We start from the raw sequence: 17,275 nt of genomic DNA on the forward strand, positions 1-17,275 counted from the left end.
AACATTTAAAAAAGAAGTTCTGGGAGTCGGGCAGTAGCGCAGTGGGTTAAGCGCATGTGGCGCAAAGCGCAGGGACTGGCGTAAGGATCCCGGTTCGAGCCCCCGGCTCTCCACCTGCAGGGGAGTCGCTTTACAGGCGGTGAAGCAGGTCTGCAGGTGTCTGTCTTTCTCTCCCCCTTTCTGTCTTCCCCTCCTCTCTCCATTTCTCTCTGTCCTATCCAACAATGACGACGACATCAATAACAACAACAATAACTACAATAATAAAACAACAAGGGCAACAAAAGGGAATAAATAAATAGAATAAATTTTAAAAGAAGAAGAAGAAAAAGTTCTGGTTATATGCACTCTTGGAATACTATTCTGCAACTTAAAAAAAAATGGTATTGTGTCTTTTAGGACAATATGGGCAAAACTGAAAGTGATTATGCTTAGCAAAATAAGTAAAGAAGAAAAAAACAACTAGTGGATGGTTTCACTCGTATGTGGAATCTAGATAAATTAAATACATAAACTTGCAAAAAAAAAAAAGCAGAAGCAAACAAACTGTTTCTAAGACTCTGTGAGAACGATGAGGGTTATGGTGGGGAGGTGGGACAGTGGGGAAGCAAAGCTTTGGTGGTGGGTGCAGTGTGGGACTATACCTTGTCATCTTGTAAGCCATCATTAACCATAAACTTTAAAATGGCTTGGGAAAAAATAAATGATAAAACCGCAAAAAGATATCTGTTATTATTATGAATCATTTTATAAGACCCCATGTTAATCAGTTTTTTTCCAGTAACCATTTAGTTGTCATACTCATCAGGGAAAAGGGTCCCTACTACACTTCTAAATTTCCAAACACTAAACTTGATTTCAGTTCATAAAATTATTTTACTCAATTCTTATATTTAGCTCTTAAATACCTAAGAGCGAGAGCAAAAAAAGTGAATTATGCTTTCTTTTATGCTTCTCAACTGAATTAAAAATATATATATATAACGGAGTATGGGAGTAAAGAAAGCTTTCTGAAACTAAATATGCCTGATATTCAAAAAAGCCCTCTGACTGGTGGTTGGGAAGAGGTACTGATGGGATGGTGCTTAAAGATGTTGACTTTTTTTTTTTTAAACATTAGGTGCAGAAGGCCAGGAGGTGGCGAACCCAGTTAAGTGCACATAGTATGAAGCGCAATGAAATGAAAGCACTAATGAAGTGGAGCAGGTCTGCAGGTGTCTGTCTTTCTCTCCTCCTCTCTGGCTTTCCCTCCTCACTCCATTTCTCTCTGTCCTGTCCAACAATGACGACATCAGTAACAACAACAATAATAATAATAATTACAACAATAAAACAACAAGGGCAACAAAAGAGAATAAATATTTAAAAATTAATTAATAATAAAAAAATTTACACTGTCTTCTTAGATATTAATCTTAGTGGAGCAAGAGACCATGTAAATCTTGAATATTTCTTCCTGTGTCCCCCTATCATCTCTGAAGCTCACTGCTCAAGGATGACTTTCTCAGATAGAGACAAATATACAGAAGTAGAGAGAGAAAGAGACCACAGCAGTGAAGCTTCCAGAAATGTTGTCAGGCTCAAACCTGAGTCGCACACATGCAAAGCAGGACACTACTCAAGCGAGCTGTTTCGCCAGCCCTGCCACTCTATTTTCAGAAATTCTTCGAGCCAACACTTAGTAGGTGTGAAATAAATATTTGTTGCTGACTGAATCTCATTTAATGCTAAATCACTGCTATCTACGTCTGTAGCTAAGAAAGTACCAATTGGGTAAAAATAGAAATCCTAGTCATTTTATTTTGTTAATGAATACAAGGTGTTTTTCACAAGAACAGTGGTATTTAAAGCAGTGTCAGGAGAATAGTGATTTTGATTAATTCTATTTGCTCAACCTGTGGTCTAATTAGATGAAACCATTATAATTTTTTGTCATCTCCAGTTCTTGACCACAATGGTGACTTTTTCAGATAGAGCCTGAGAAGCAGAGAAAGTGGGAAAGAGAGCACAACTGTCTTCTCTGCAGTCGGGACCAATCTCAAAACAGGGTCATGGACTTGGCAAAACTACTTATTGTCCAATTGAACTATATTTTGTAGGCCCCAAAACACACCTAAAGATTATTTATCTATTTATTTATGCCTCCAGGATTATCGCTGGGGCTCTACCTACACTACGAATCCACTGCTCCTGGCCTCCATTCTTTCCATTTTATTGGATAGAACAGAAATTGAGAGAGGAGGGGAGATAGGGAGAGAGAAAGACAAACACCTGCACACCTGCTTCACCGCCTGTGAAGTGACTCCCCTGCAGGTGGGGAGCCCAAGGGCTCTAACCGGGATCCTTACGCTGGTCCTTGCGCTTCGCGCCACCTGCGCTTAACCCGCTGCGCTACCACCCGACTCCCTTTTGGTTTCTTGCCACCAGGGTTATTGCTGGGGCTTGGTACTTAAAAATCCACTGCTCCCCATGGCCATTTTTTTTTTTTGCTCTTTTTTCTTTCTATATTTTTACTGGATAGGACAGAGAGAAATTTAGATGAGGTGACAGAAAGGGAGAGAGAGAGACAGACACCTGCGACCTGTTTCCCCTAGCAGATGAAGAGCAGGGACTTGAACCTGGGTCCTCATGCATAGCAATGGCTGCGCTCCACCAAGTGCACCTCTGCCCAGCCCTGTAATAAAATTTTAAGAAGAGGGGGCTGGGTGGTAGCGCAGCATATGAGATGCACATGGCGTGAAGTGCAAGGGATCAGCATAAGGATCCCGGTTATATCCCCCAGCTCCCCACCTGCAGGGAGGTTGCTTCACAAGTGGTGAAGCGGGTCTGCAGGTGTCTATTTTTCTCTCCTCCTCTCTGTCTTCCCGTCCTCTCTCCATGTCTCTCTGTCCTATCCAACAACAACAACAGCAAAACAACAATAACTACAACAAGGGCAACAAAAATGGGCAAATTGTCCTCCAGGAGCAATGTATTCATAGCGCTAGCACCGAGCCCTGGAGGTTTAAAAAAAAAAGAGAGAGAGAGACAGAGAGAGATAGAGAAAAACTTTAAAAAGGGGAGAGGTGATGCCAAACCTAGTAGAACACATGCATTACAGTGCACAAGGACCCAGATTCAAGACCTCAGACCCCAACTATAGGAGGGAAGCTTCAGCAGTGATGAGTTTCTGTGCAATTTTTCTGTCTCTATCCAAAATAAATAAAATATTTTTAAAATGCTAATTAAATTTCAATATACCAGATGTCAAAAAAAAGACTATAATAAAAATCAATTTTGGGGGCCAGGCAGTGGCACACCTGCTTAAGCACACACATTACAGTGTGCCAGGACCCAGGTTCAGGCCCCTGGTCCCCACCTGCGGGGGCACTTCACCAATGGTGAAGCAGAGCTGCAGGGGTTTCTTTTGTCTTTTTCCCTATCTACCCTTCCCTTCAAAATTTCTCTGTCTCTATCCAATAACAAACAAATAAATAAAATTTTTTAAAAAGGTAGTGTGTGAAGGGTGGGAGGGGAATATGATCTTGCTTTATTGGCTGATTCACTTCAATATAAATGTTATAAATAAATAGAGGGTTAAAATGGGCATACTTAAATGAAGATTAAAACTGAGCGAGTTTAGGAGGTTGGAAGGTGAAGCACCTGGTTGAGCGCACATCTTACAATGTGCAAGGACCTAGGATTGAGGCCCCCGGCGCCCACTTGCAGGGGGAAAGCTTCCCACATAGTGAAGCAGGGCTGCAGGTGTCTCTCTGACTCTCCCTCTCTATCACCTCCTTACCCCTCGATTTCTGGTTGTCTCTATCCAATAAATAAATAAAGATAATTTTTAAACAGGTTTTTGGGGGGTCGGGCGGTAGCACAGTGGGTTAAGCACATGTGGTGCAAAGCGCAAGGACCGGCTAAGGGTCCCAGTTCGAGCCCCCGGCTCCCCAACTACAGGGGAATCAATTCACAGGCGGTGAAGCAGGTCTGCAGGTGTCTTTCTCTCCCCCTCTGTCTTCCCCTCCTCTCTCCATTTCTCTCTGTCCTATGCAACAGTGAATGACATCAACAACAATAATAACCACAACAAGGCTACAACAAGGGCAACAAAAAGGGGGGGTGGCCTCCAGGAGCAGTGGATTCATGTTGCAGGCACTGAGTCCCAGCAATAACCCTGGAGACAAAAAAAAAGGATTTTTTTTAAAAGTTTAAAAAAAGCTGAATGAGTTTAATATATATATATACTATATGTGTTTTAAAAGCCTAGGCAAAAGTCTATTAGGAAGTAAAAGGCAGTCACATGCTTCTCTGTGAATTTATTCTATGAAAGCTGTTTTAATAATCATGTAAGGAGCTCTATGACTAGTTATACAGAGAAAGCTAATAATGAAGATAGTGAAGCTAATTCTGAGTTTACCTTGCAGCTCACTTTTAATAAGGCAACTTTCCATCATGTATAATAGGACAGTGACCATAATATCCAGCAGCTGACATTCTTCTGTTACTTGTCTGGCTAGTTCTTCATTGCTGAACAATTGGACACTAATATGCACAATCCGGTTAGACATTGTGTCTGATTCATGACTTTTCTTCAGTGTTTTCATAATGAAAGCATAATGCTGAACAAACGTTTTTGTAAAAGCAACCTGTAAAATGTTTTAGGTGATAAGAGAAAATATATTAGTTTAACTCTACATTTTTAACATTCTACAGTATGTTTAAATAAACATGTTTAAAATTGGCAATGATGTTCAAAGTAGTTGAAAAACGTATTTAATAGTCTTAAGTTGTATTTACCCTTTTACAAACATTAGCAAAATACTTTGACAGTTAAAAGATTTAAGATACTTAAAATAGTAGGCAATTACAAACACTATGGTATAAAAATACAAATTTTCATTTTGTTCATAAATAATTAAATCAAAGTATGTATATTAGTTCTGTACTATCTAATCAACAAAATCTAGCCTCCATTAAAAACTATCACAGAGGAACTAATATAATTAAATGACGAACAAGTCAATATGGTTAAACCAAAAGAAATAACTTCCTCCTAGTTGATAAAAAAATTGATCCCGGGGAGTCGGGCTGTAGCGCAGCGGGTTAAGCGCAGGTGGCGCAAAGCACAAGGACTGGCATAAGGATCCCGGTTCGAACCCCGGCTCCCCACCTGCAGGGGAGTCGCTTCACAGGCGGTGAAGCAGGTCTGCAGGTGTCTATCTTTCTCTCCTCCTCTCTGTCTTCCCCTCCTCTCTCCATTTCTCTCTGTCCTATCCAACAACAACAATAATAACTACAACAATAAAACAACAAGGGCAACAAAAGGGAATAAATAAATAAAATAAATATAAAAAAAAAAAAATTGATCCCTAACCTAACTAAATATAAATGTTCTTTCTGTATTCTATAATGTATTATTTATACATTTTTTTCTGTTGTCATTTTCTCTTAAGCAGAAATAAAGACACAAAGCAACAAAATAATCAAATTCCCACATCTAAAAAGGCCTATCACAAGATTTATACAACAGCATAATCTACTTTCTTCTCATGTACTAAGCTGTGTTACTCTGTCTCAATCAAAATAAAAACAAATGTGTCCAGATCTTCTGAGACTAGAATCTTCAACCGCTTTCATTTGTGCATAAGTTGGTAACTGTCATCTTCAGAACCAGCCGCTACCTACCCCGTGCTGGGAAATTGTGCAGATGCAGTCACATCTGCCATGTTTTCCCCTCAGGCTACTAGTTCCCGTGAGAGTTGGGACCTTCTGGGAGTGCCTGTTCCGCCATGTTATGCCCTCAGGACATTGTCTATATCCACGAGATATCTGGAGTGCTTTGGTTACTCCTCCCCACTCCCATTCTCAGGAGAGTTATAATCCTATCCTGGAGTGCTATGGTTACTCCTCCCCCTTCTCATTCTCGCGAAAGCTGCTCCTATAAAAGCCCTTCTTCTTCCGCACCTCACTCTCTTGCCAGCGCTTCACTCCGGTGTTCAGACGCAGGAAAGGTTACTGCGTGAGGCGGCCATTTTCACTACCTCCACGTGGCCCAACCTGCTTCTCTAGCACCCAACTCTGAGGTGCCAGCGCAAATAAAGATTTGTGTTCCCTCTTCGCTCCAGACCCCCTCTCTCTTCTCCACGGCCCGTGCACAACAACATCTGGCTCAACAACAACCCCGTGTTTCCCAATGCCCATTCCACAACCAATTACATTGCTGCTCCACAACTCTTTTATAACACCGATTTCTCCTTTAGAAAATTTATTAAATTTTGTAACTGCAAGTTCATGTGTGTAACTGTTTTCCTTTGGACCAAGGTACATGCAAAAATAAATCTCTTAATAAATCTGCCCAAGGTGGTCTGGGAGGTGGAGCAATGGATAATGCATTGGACTCTCAAGCATGAGATCCTGAGTTCAATCCCTGGCAGCAAATGTACCAGAGTGATATCTGGTTCTTTCTCTCCTATCTTTCTCATGGATAAATAAATAATATATATATTTATATATATATATATAATATATATATATATATATATATATATATATGCGCCATGGGAGTTGGCACAGCAGCAGGGTGAGCGCATGTGGTGCAAAGCGCACTGGCTTAAAGATTGGCATCAGGATCCCGGTTGGAGCCCCTGGCTCCCCACCTGCAGGGGAGTCACTTCACAGGTGGTGAAGCAGGTGTGCAGGTGTCTGTCTTTCTCTCCCTCTCTCTGTCTTCCCTTTCTCCGTTTCTCTCTGTCCTAACCCAACAACGACTACAACAATAAAACAACAAGGGCAACGAAAGGGAAAATAATTTTTTTTTAATATGGGGGAAAAAAAAAAGAAAAATCTGCCCAAACTAAAATAGGCCTACTAACTATAAACAAAATGGAGACCCCCCCCCCAACTTTTCATCTGTACTATTCCAGCCTTTAGGTTCATGAGCAATCAACAATTTGTTTGGCTTTATATGTCAACTCTTCTTTCAGGTTCCAGATGCTACCATGATGCCAACCGGACTTCCCTGGGCAAACAACGCCACCAATGTGTCCTGGAGCTCCACTTCCCCAGAGCCCCGCCTCACTAGGGAAAGAGAGAGACAGGCTGGGAGTATGGATCAACCTGTCAATGCCCATGTTCATCAGGAAAGCAGTTACAGAAGCCAGACCTTCCACCTTCTGCACCCCATAATGTCCCTTGGTCCATATTCCCAGAGGGATGAAGACTAGGAAAGCTATCAGGGGAGGGATGGGATACGGAGTTCTGGTGGTAGGAATTGTGTGGAGTTGTACCCCTCTCATGCTACGGTTTTTGTCAGTGTTTCCTTTTTATAAATAAAAATTTTTTAAAAAGAAAAAAGAGGGAGTTGGGCGGTAGCACAGCAGATTAAGCGCACGTGGTGCAATGCGCAAGGACCAGTGTAAGAATCCCAGTTCAAGCCCCGGCTCCCCACCTACAGGGGAATCACTTCACAGGCGGTGAAGCAGGTCTGCAGGTGTCTCTCTTTCTCTCCCCCTCTCTGTCTTCCCCTCCTCTCTCCATTTCTCTCTGTCCTATCCAACAACAACGACATCAACAACAATAACTACAACAACAGTGGAAACAACCAGGGCAACAAAAAAGGAAATAAATAAATAAATCTAAAAAGAAGGAAAAAGAAAAAAGAAATCTTCCCAGTAATACTGCTTTGCCTCATGTCTCACACTCAACTTTTCAGTCTTAGTAATAGAAGAAAACAGTGCTCTTTCATGGTGTTTTTAATCAATAAATTACAAGCCACAGTTGAAAATGTCAAAGTCAAGAAAGGGAAACCATGTTCAGAAAGAAGGGGGGAAATGTAGATACCTTGTACTCTTGATCTGGAAGCATGTTGAGTAAGAAAGTTACCATTTTCTGGGGAAATTCATACTTTATAGTCCAAAATAATAGCTCTTCAAGAAAGCTTTTATGCTTCAAAACATCCATTATGGACTGATCTGCATAATAGAAAGAAAATTCTCAGTAAATGATTTAAGTTGTGCATCTCATGTTAAGCATTACTATAATTAATAACACGTTAATCTCCAACAACTAAATTTATCTAAAAATTAACAATACCTTTTCAATGATTCAATAATACTCGCAATATCAAGCTTGGTTTCTAAAATATACTGAGTACTGAAATAACAAAATATATAATTGATATACTTAGTGTAAACTAGTTATTAAAATTAATTATTATTATTTGCACTGAAATATAAGATAACTAATTTCTGCTAAGATTCAAAGGATCTTACAATAGTATTCATAATACTTGAGTTAAAACAGTAACTATTTTCATAGGCTGAGAGAAAGATCACCTGGGTAGAATGGATGCACAAGACTCCAGGTTGCAGCCTGAGCATCACAACACTAAGGCACACATGTTTGACATGTGACGTGTTATTATCACTCTCTATCTCTATCTCTCTCGAAAGAGTGGAAAAAACCAGGTGGTCAGGGAAATAGTTCAACTGGTAAACAACACTATTTGTATTCCTGAGGATCCCCGTTAGACCCCAAGCACCATATTACTAAAGAGGTGCTCTGCCCACATCCCCTCCTTCTCTCATGTGAAACTCTATCTCAAATGAAATAACTAAAAATGAGAAGAAAAAGTTGGCCCAGAAGCAGTGGAACTGCACAAATGCAATGCCACAGAGTCACAAAATAATAACAATTTTAAACTAAAAACTTACTGTTAAGAAAAGTCCAAAGCTATATAACTTAAGTTTTAGGGGGGAAAGGCATTTACATAGAGATAATGGTAAATGTATGCCCTTTCAAATAAAGATATTCAAAGGGAGATTAAAAATGTCAACTGTAAGGTGTATATACACTTTATTTTAGGTTTTGAAATTTATTTATTAAAGTATTAGCAAGCATATACAAAAACAAAGTTTATACTGTATTTTGAAAAGTACAATATAGTAAAACCTATTATTATATATTTTTTTAATTTTTTTCTTTTCTTTTTAATTTTTTCCCCTTTTTGTTGACCTTGCTATTTCTCATTGTTATTATTATTATTGTAATTGTTTTTTGGATAGGACAGAGAGAAATCGAGAGAGATGGGGAAGACAGGGGGAGAAAAAGAGAGTTACCTACAGACCCACTTCACTGCTTGTGAAGCAACCGCCCTGCAGGGGCTCAAACTGGAATCCTTTTGCTGGTCCTTGTGTTTCGCGCCATGTATACTCAACCCACCGTGCTACCACCCAGCCCCCTATTATTATATTTTTAAAATATCAAAAGATAACAGAATTAAGGCAAGTTGCTTGAATTTCACTTTCTACAACATAAACAAAACAAGTACAAATAAGAAGCCGACCTGGAGTGCAGCCACTGGTTTGGGCTTTTACTACCTGCATATGCAGCGTGAGAGAGCACAGGTACGTACAAACATTCAGTTCTCGTGATAAAAACCCTCTTCGACTTGAATGATTTTTCAGAAAGAACCTTGAACCAACTAGGTTGAAAAAAGAAAATCACTTTCCCAGCTGTTATCTTTCAAGAGTTCTTACAGTTAAAATACTTTGAGTGAATCAAAGTAGTACCGTCTCCAGTAGTATTAGAAGGGAAATCTGACTCTTAAAAAAAAAAAAAAAATGCATCCTCTTACAAAAAAATTTTGCCATCTACTATTAATGAGGAAAAAAAAAAGTCTGAACTTTTCAAAATCATCTTCAAATAAATCATTAAAAGACAATGGTTTATGATTATTTCAAGAATATTAAAAACTGAATTTTTTTGACAAAAGCTTTTCTTACTCTGCCATAAATAACAGATTTTGTATCTATGTCTCAATGTTTGACAAAACAACTCATCATTTGTTACCAGCATATATTATAGGTCAAGGTCTTTAATAAATTTAAAAAAAAAAAAAACAGACATGTGAAACCCTTCTCACTGCTTCTTATATTCTAACCAATACACAGCTGTTTTTTAGAAGTTACTTCTATTCTGATTAATATAACAACGGTTTGATAAATGCTGTTATTTCATGTAATTAGGACATACTAAATTGTAACCCAGTGAATTCTCCAAAACTACCCAACATTCTCTTCAGCAGACAGCCTTTATAATGCAGAAATCTTTTTGATTCTCACGTTCCTCACATACCTCTTTTATGAAAAGAAAGCCTCTTCAGAAATCCCGCCTGTATTAATGAGGAAAATGTTGTTCTCCTCTGGGGGCAGGGATGGAAGGTATCAAACTTGAGACCAATCACTCCCCCAAAGAGCCACTACACAATGGTAAGGACTGCCCCACTTTCTGAAGGGAGGCTGGGTCAACCTACTTTGTCACTGGAGGAAGGCTGGTTCTGAAATGAGCACAGCCCAGAATGTTCCCAACTGTGACCATGGACCGTAAACCCAGACTGACAGGGACTCAGAGGCTATGCAGACCCCTGTGCTATATCTGAACAGACATGGGCTCCGGATCAGATCAATGAGGTAGTTAATTGTATTTACACATTTTCTCCAAGTCTGAGAGTTTTTAAAGTCAAGCACTACTCATGGAGGACAAGGCTTGCTCTTGTTAATCTCTTCATGTAGCCAAGAAAGAAGTTAGTAGATTTGATAGTAACAGCAAGCTAGCTCACCTGGTAAAGTATCTGAATTTCCATGCATACAACCCAGACTACAGTCCAGTCCCCACAGCACTGGAAGAGAGCCTCAGTATCGTGGTGTCTTTCCCTCACTCCCGCTGTCTGTCCACCTCTGTCTCTCTGTCTCTCTCTCTCTCAAGATAGAGAGGCAGAGAGAGTGAATGAGACCACAGCAGTGAAGCTTCCTTCAATGTGACAGGGGCTGGACTCAAAGCAGGGTTGCAAATATGTCAAAGCAGCACACTATCCAAGTGAGCTATTTTGCTGACCTGTGTCTCTGTATGAAAATGTCAGCCTGGCATAGTGAAAACTCTGGTCATGACAAAAACATAATGTGTATGATCAACTGAATACTTATAACTGCCTGTCTTTCTCATACTCTAGTTATTTCCCCTAATAATCAACTAGCAAAATTCTTTTATTTCTTTTTTTATCTTTATTTATTTATTGCATAGAGATAGCCAGAAGTCAAGAGGAAGGGGGAGACAGAGAGAAACCTACAGCACCACTTCACCACTTGTGAAGCTTTCCCCCTGCAGGTGGAGGGGCTGGGGTCTTGAACCCTGGTCCTTTCACACTGTAGCATGTGCACTCAATCAGGTGTACCACCACCTGGCCCCAAACTAGTAAAATTTCACTAATCCTCTACAAATCACATCGAATACTATGCTGGATCATGAGCTAATAAAGGTGATAGCAAGTATTAACTGTGAATGGAATGGCTCAGTGACCATTCTTAAACAGGAATTAAAATTAGATGACAGATTTTAAAAACAACAGTATCAAGTGTACCAAAATATATAAGAACAACACTAACTTAGCACTAGGGTCCAAGTTGCCTTACCTTGTAGAGCTTTTCAATTTCAATTAGCCCTACCCTAGTTTCACTATTCTCCTAGTATTAAGTAGTATGTTCACATAACAACTTCATTAGGTTACTTATAAAAAAAAAAATGCATTTGAAAAAAGTAACAGGGGAGTCGGGAGGTAGTGCAGCGAGTTAAGTGCATCTAGTGCAAAGCGCAAGGACCAGCATCAGGATCCCAGTTCAAGCCCTGGCTCCCCACTTACAGAGAAGTCGCTTCACAAGCTGTGAAGCAGGTCTGCAGGTGTCTATCTTTCTCTCTCCCTCTCTGTCTTCCCCTCCTCTCTCCACTTCTCTCTGTCCTATCCAACAACACCAATAATAACAATAACAATAATATATACAACAATAAAACAACAAGGGCAACAAAAGGGAATAAATGAATAAAATAAATACTTTTTTAAAAAAAAGATAAAAGTAATAGTAAAGACAAAAAAAAAAAAAACAGAAAGTAACAGTAAGGTCAGTAGTCTCCCTTGACAATTCTATAAAACATTCTGAGTTTACTAAGGCTTAAAACAATTTATTTTCCCTCCAGGGTTATTGCTGGAGTTTGGAGCCTGCACTACAAATCTACTGCTCCTGGAGGCTATTTTTTTCCCTTTTGTTGCCCTTGCTGTTTATTATTGTCATTGTTGTTGTTGTCATTGCTGTCATTGTTGTTGGATAGGACAAAGAGAAATCAAGACAGGAGAGGAAGATAGAGAGGGGTAAAGAAAGACATCTACAGACCTGCTTCACCACTTGTGAAGGTACCCCCTGCAGGTGGGGTACCAGGGGCTCGAACCGGGATCCCTAAGCCGGTCCTTGCATTTTGCACCATGTGAGCTTAACTCAGTGCGTTACCACCCAACCCTCTTTTTTGTTTCTTTATTGGGGTATTAATGGCTTACAGTTGATAGTAAAATACAATAGTCTGTACATGTGTAACATTTCTCAGTTTTCTGCATAACAATTCAACCCCCACTAGGTCCTCCTCTGCCATCATGTTCCAGGACCTGAGCCCTCCCTCCCACTCCAGAGTCTTTTACTTTGGTGCAAAGCAGGATTAAAACAATTCTTATTAGCCATGATTTTAACCCAATTTTCCCACTAAAACCCAAGTTCAAGCCACTGGTCCCCACCTACAGGGGGAAAGCTTCACAAGTGGTGAAACAGGGCTTCAGATGTCTCTCTGTCTCTTTCCCTCTCTCATCTCAGTTTCTCTGTCTTTATCCAATAATAAATAAATAAAATATTTTAAAATAAAATAGTTTGCCAGTTTCTCATGGTATTTAAGGCACATGTTATTTGTTTTATGTGTTATCGAAAATTAATGAAAAACACTTCTATTAATTATGTATAATTATTTACCCTTAAATCTCTGATTTCTTCTTACTGTTAATAATAAAGTAATTAAAAAACATTCAATTCAATCCCCAATGCAAAATAAATAAATAAATCAGGGAGTGGTTGAGCGCACACACTGTATGTGCAAGGACCCTGGTTCAAGCCCCTGACCCCAACTGCAGGTGTGAAACTTCACAGGCGGTGAAGCAGGACTTTAGGTGTGTTTCTCTCTCTCCTCGTATATCCCCCACCCCCACTCTTCCCAATTTCTCTCTATCCTGTCAAAACTCAAAAAAAAAAAAAAAAAAAATCATGCAGAAAAACATACAAGCTTCAGTCCAGCAAAATAGGCAACCTGGATAGTGAGTCTGAGTTACCATGCAAGAGACCCAGATTAGAGTCCTGACCCAAAGCACTGGAAGAAACTTAAGGGCTATGGTGTCTTTTTCCCCTGCCTCTCACTTTCCACGGGAGAAAGTTCAGAGTGGTGAAGCCCTGGTGATGTCAAAATAAAATAAACAATCGAGAGGGGAGGATAGAAAGAAAGAGAAAGAGACAACTTCAGCCCTGCTTCACTGCTTGCAGCTTTCCCCTGATCCTTGGGCACTGTAATATGTGCACTCAACCAGGTATACCACCGCCCACCCAGCCCCCAGAGGAAGACAAGTTCATGGTGGGAATACTAGACGGATGACTACTCCGTGCGGATAAGAAATTATACTTATGGGTCCAGGCAGTGGTGTAGCTAGTTGAGCAAACGCAATACCATGCAAAAGGACAAGGGATCCAGGTTTGAGCCCCTACTCCACACCTGAAGAGGGGATGTTTCATGAGTGGTGAAGCAAGTCTGCAGGTGTCTATCTTTATCTCCCCTCTGCTCTCAATTCCTCTCTGTCCTATCAAATAAAGTAAGAGGAGAAAAAGAAAAAAGGAAAAAAAGGAAAATATGGCTGCTGGGAGCAGTTTATTCATAGAACCAGAAATGAACCAAATCCCAGTAAGAATTCTACTTGCTTTTAAGTTACCCAGAATAATCCCCTAAGTCTGCTTTCTCCGTGTGTAGGCAAATCTAGTAACATAACTCTCCCTAAAAGCAAGTTTGATGTCAATCTGGCTGGTGAAGAAAGTATTCTCCATGACTAAGCATTTTAGGAGCCTTATCTATAAGGGGGGGGGAGGTCTTACCTTTGGTGCTGCTGCTTAGTTTGACTCTCTTTCTCTTGCCCAGGCCTTGACTCCCATCTTGATCATCCTGGAAGAAACAAAATTAACATTATATATATACTCTTATTTGTGAGAGTACACATTTTACATAAATGTAACTATGCTTATAAGTTATGTTAGATATATAATATAGGCATGATTCATACTGTTAACACATTTTACTTCTATATATTTGCTGCAGTAATTATCTCTTGAAACTGCTTTTTTTTTCCCCTTCGGGGTTACTGATGGAGCTTGATACCAGTATATGAATCCACCACTCCTGGTGGTCTTTTAATTTTTTTTTTTCTATTTTATTTGATAAGACAGAGAGAAACTGAGAGGGTTGGGGGGGACAGGGAGGGAGAAAGACTCCCACAGACCTGCTTCATTGCTTGTGAAATGCCCCCCCACAGATGGGGAGCGGGGGCTCAACCCTAGGTCCCTTGCACATAGCACTATGTGCACTTGGCCATACATGCCACTGTACAGCCTAGATGTGCTCATTTTTTTTATCAAAATATATCATGAAAATCCTTACTATTAAAATACAAGAATTTCTTTGTTTTGTTTTTAAATTTTTTAATATTTGTTTATTTTCCCTTTTGTTGCCCGTGTTTTTTATTGTTGTTGTAGCTATTGTTGTTGTTACTGAAGTCGTCGTTAGATAGGACAGAGAGAAATGGAGAGAGGAGGGGAAGACAGAGGGGGAGAGAAAGACAGACACCTGCAGACCTGCTTCACTCCCTGTGAAGCGACTCCCCTGCAGTTGGGTGTCAGGCTATAAAATTAACATTCAAAAGTCAGTGGCATTCCTCTATGCAAACACTAAGTTAGAAGAAATTGAAATCCAGAAATCAGTTCCTTTTTCTATAGCAACAAAAACAATAAAATATCTAGGAGTAAATCTAACCAAGGAAGTGAAAGACTTGTATACTGAAAATTATGAGTCACTACTCAAAGAAATTGAAAAAGACACAAAGAAGTGGAAAGATATTCCATGTTCATGGGCTGGAAGAATTAACATCATCAAAATGAATATATTACCCAGAGCCATCTACAAATTTACTGCTATCCCCATCAAGATCCCAAGCACATTTTTTAGGAGAATAGAAAAAATGCTACAAGTGTTTATCTGGAACCAGAAAAGACCTAGAATTGCCAAAACAATCTAGAGAAAAAAGAACAGAACCGGAGGTATCACACTCCCAGATCTCAAACTGTATTATAGGGCCATTGTCATCAAAACTGCTTGGTACTGGAACATGAACAGACACACTGACCAGTGGAATAGAATTGAGAGCCCAGAAATGAGGCCCCACACCTATGGACATCTAATCTTTGACAAAGGGGCCCAGACTATTACATGGGGAAAGCAGAGTCTCTTCAACAAATGGTTTGGAAACAATGGGTTGAAACATGCAGAAGAATGAAGCTGAATCACTGTATTTCACCAAATACAAAAGTAAATTCCAAGTGGATCAAGGACTTGGATGTTAGACCAGAAACTATCAGATACTTAGAGGAAAATATTGGCAGAACTCTTTTCCGCATAAATTTTAAAGACATCTTCAATGAAACGAATCCAATTACAAAGAAGACTAAGGCAAGTATAAACCTATGGGACTACATCAAATTAAAAAGCTTCTTCACAGCAAAAGAAACCACTACCCAAACCAAGAGACCCCTCACAGAATGGGAGAAGATCTTTATATGCCATACATCAGATAAGAGTTTAATAACCAACATATATAAAGAGCTTGCCAGACTCAACAACAAGACAACAAATAACCCCATCCAAAAATGGGGGGAGGACTTGGACAGAATATTCACCACAGAAGAGATCCAAAAGGCCGAGAAACACATGAAAAATGCTCCAAGTCTCTGATTGTCAGAGAAATGCAAATCAAGACAACAATGAGATATCACTTCACTCCTGTGAGAATGTCATACATCAGAAAAGGTAACAGCAGCAAATGCTGGAGAGGGTGTGGGGTCAAAGGAACCCTCCTGCACTGCTGGTGGGAATATCAATTGGTCCAACCTCTGTGGAGAACTCTCAGAAGGCTAGAAACGGACCTACCCTATGACCTTGCAATTCCTCTCCTGGGGATATATCCTAAGGAACCCAACACATCCATCCAAAAAGATCTGTGTACACATATGTTCTTGGCGGCACAATTTGTAATAGCCAAAACCTGGAAGCAACCCAGGTGTCCAACAACAGATGAGTGGCTGAGCAAGTTGTGGTATATATACACAATGGAATACTACTCAGCTGTAAAAAATGGTGACTTCACTGTTTTCAGCCGATCTTGGATGGACCTTGAAAAATTCATGTTGAGTGAAATAAGTCAGAAACTGAAGGATGAATATGGGATGATCTCACTCTCAGGCCGAAGTTGAAAAACAAGACCAGAAAAGAAAACACAACCTGAAATGGAATTGGAGTATTACACCAAAGTAAAAGACTCTGGGGTGGGTGGGTGGGTGGGTGTGGAGAATACATGTCCATGAAGGATGATAAATGACATAGTGGGGGTTGTATTGTTAAATGGGAATCTGGAGAATGTTATGCATGTACAAACTATTGTATTTACTTTTGAATGTAAAACATTAATTCCCCAATAAAGAAATAAATTTTTTAAAAAAAGGTCTTGATGAGTCTAAAACAAACAACAAGTTTAAGAAATAAGTTCTAAAAAAAAAAAAGACACAGCATATTAGAAGCTGGAGTTAGAAGGGGGGGGGGAGTAAATTCAGGAGTAGTAACAGGTATAGGTATGACTTAGAAAGGAAGAGAAGGCAGGACCATAGAAAAATCGGGCAAAAGTTTAGATAGATAGACAGACAGACACACACACACACACACACACACACACACAAAAGTTTAGATAGACAGATACACACACACACACAGAGAGAGACACACAGACACAGACAGACAGACAGACAGACAGACAGACAGACAGACAGACCGGATGGCAGCACACCTGGTTGAGTGCACATACTACAATGCACAAGGACCCAGATTCAAGCCCATAGTCCCAACCTGCAAGGGGAAAGCTCTGTGAGAGGTGAAGCACTGCTGCAGGCCTATCTATCTATCTGTCTGTCTGTCTGTCTGTCTATCTACTACTCCCCTCTTGATTTCTGGCTATCTCTATCCAATAAATAAATATTATAATTTTTTTTTTTAAAGATTATCAGAAGCCAGACAGTGGCACAGCAGGTTAAGCTCACATGGCAGAAAGCGCAGGGATCAGCAT

General features: G+C 39.9%; 1 protein-coding gene across 4 annotated transcripts in view; it reads right to left on the minus strand.

Annotated features, from left to right (window-relative positions):
• The window catches only part of UBR3 (ubiquitin protein ligase E3 component n-recognin 3), a 154,336-nt gene that overhangs the window by 91,095 nt on the left and 45,966 nt on the right, over window positions 1–17,275 (minus strand). For all 4 annotated transcript variants that reach the window (XM_060177740.1, XM_060177741.1, XM_060177742.1 and 1 more), the window contains exons 6-8: window positions 13,989–14,055; window positions 7,825–7,955; window positions 4,403–4,631 (exon numbers count right to left, since the gene is read on the minus strand). In XM_060177740.1, the coding sequence (XP_060033723.1) occupies window positions 4,403–4,631; window positions 7,825–7,955; window positions 13,989–14,055 (427 nt within the window). The remainder of the gene's footprint in view (window positions 1–4,402; window positions 4,632–7,824; window positions 7,956–13,988; window positions 14,056–17,275) is intronic.

This window comes from Erinaceus europaeus, chromosome 18 (genome assembly GCF_950295315.1).
Source record: "Erinaceus europaeus chromosome 18, mEriEur2.1, whole genome shotgun sequence".
Classification (NCBI taxonomy): Eukaryota; Metazoa; Chordata; class Mammalia; order Eulipotyphla; family Erinaceidae; genus Erinaceus; species Erinaceus europaeus.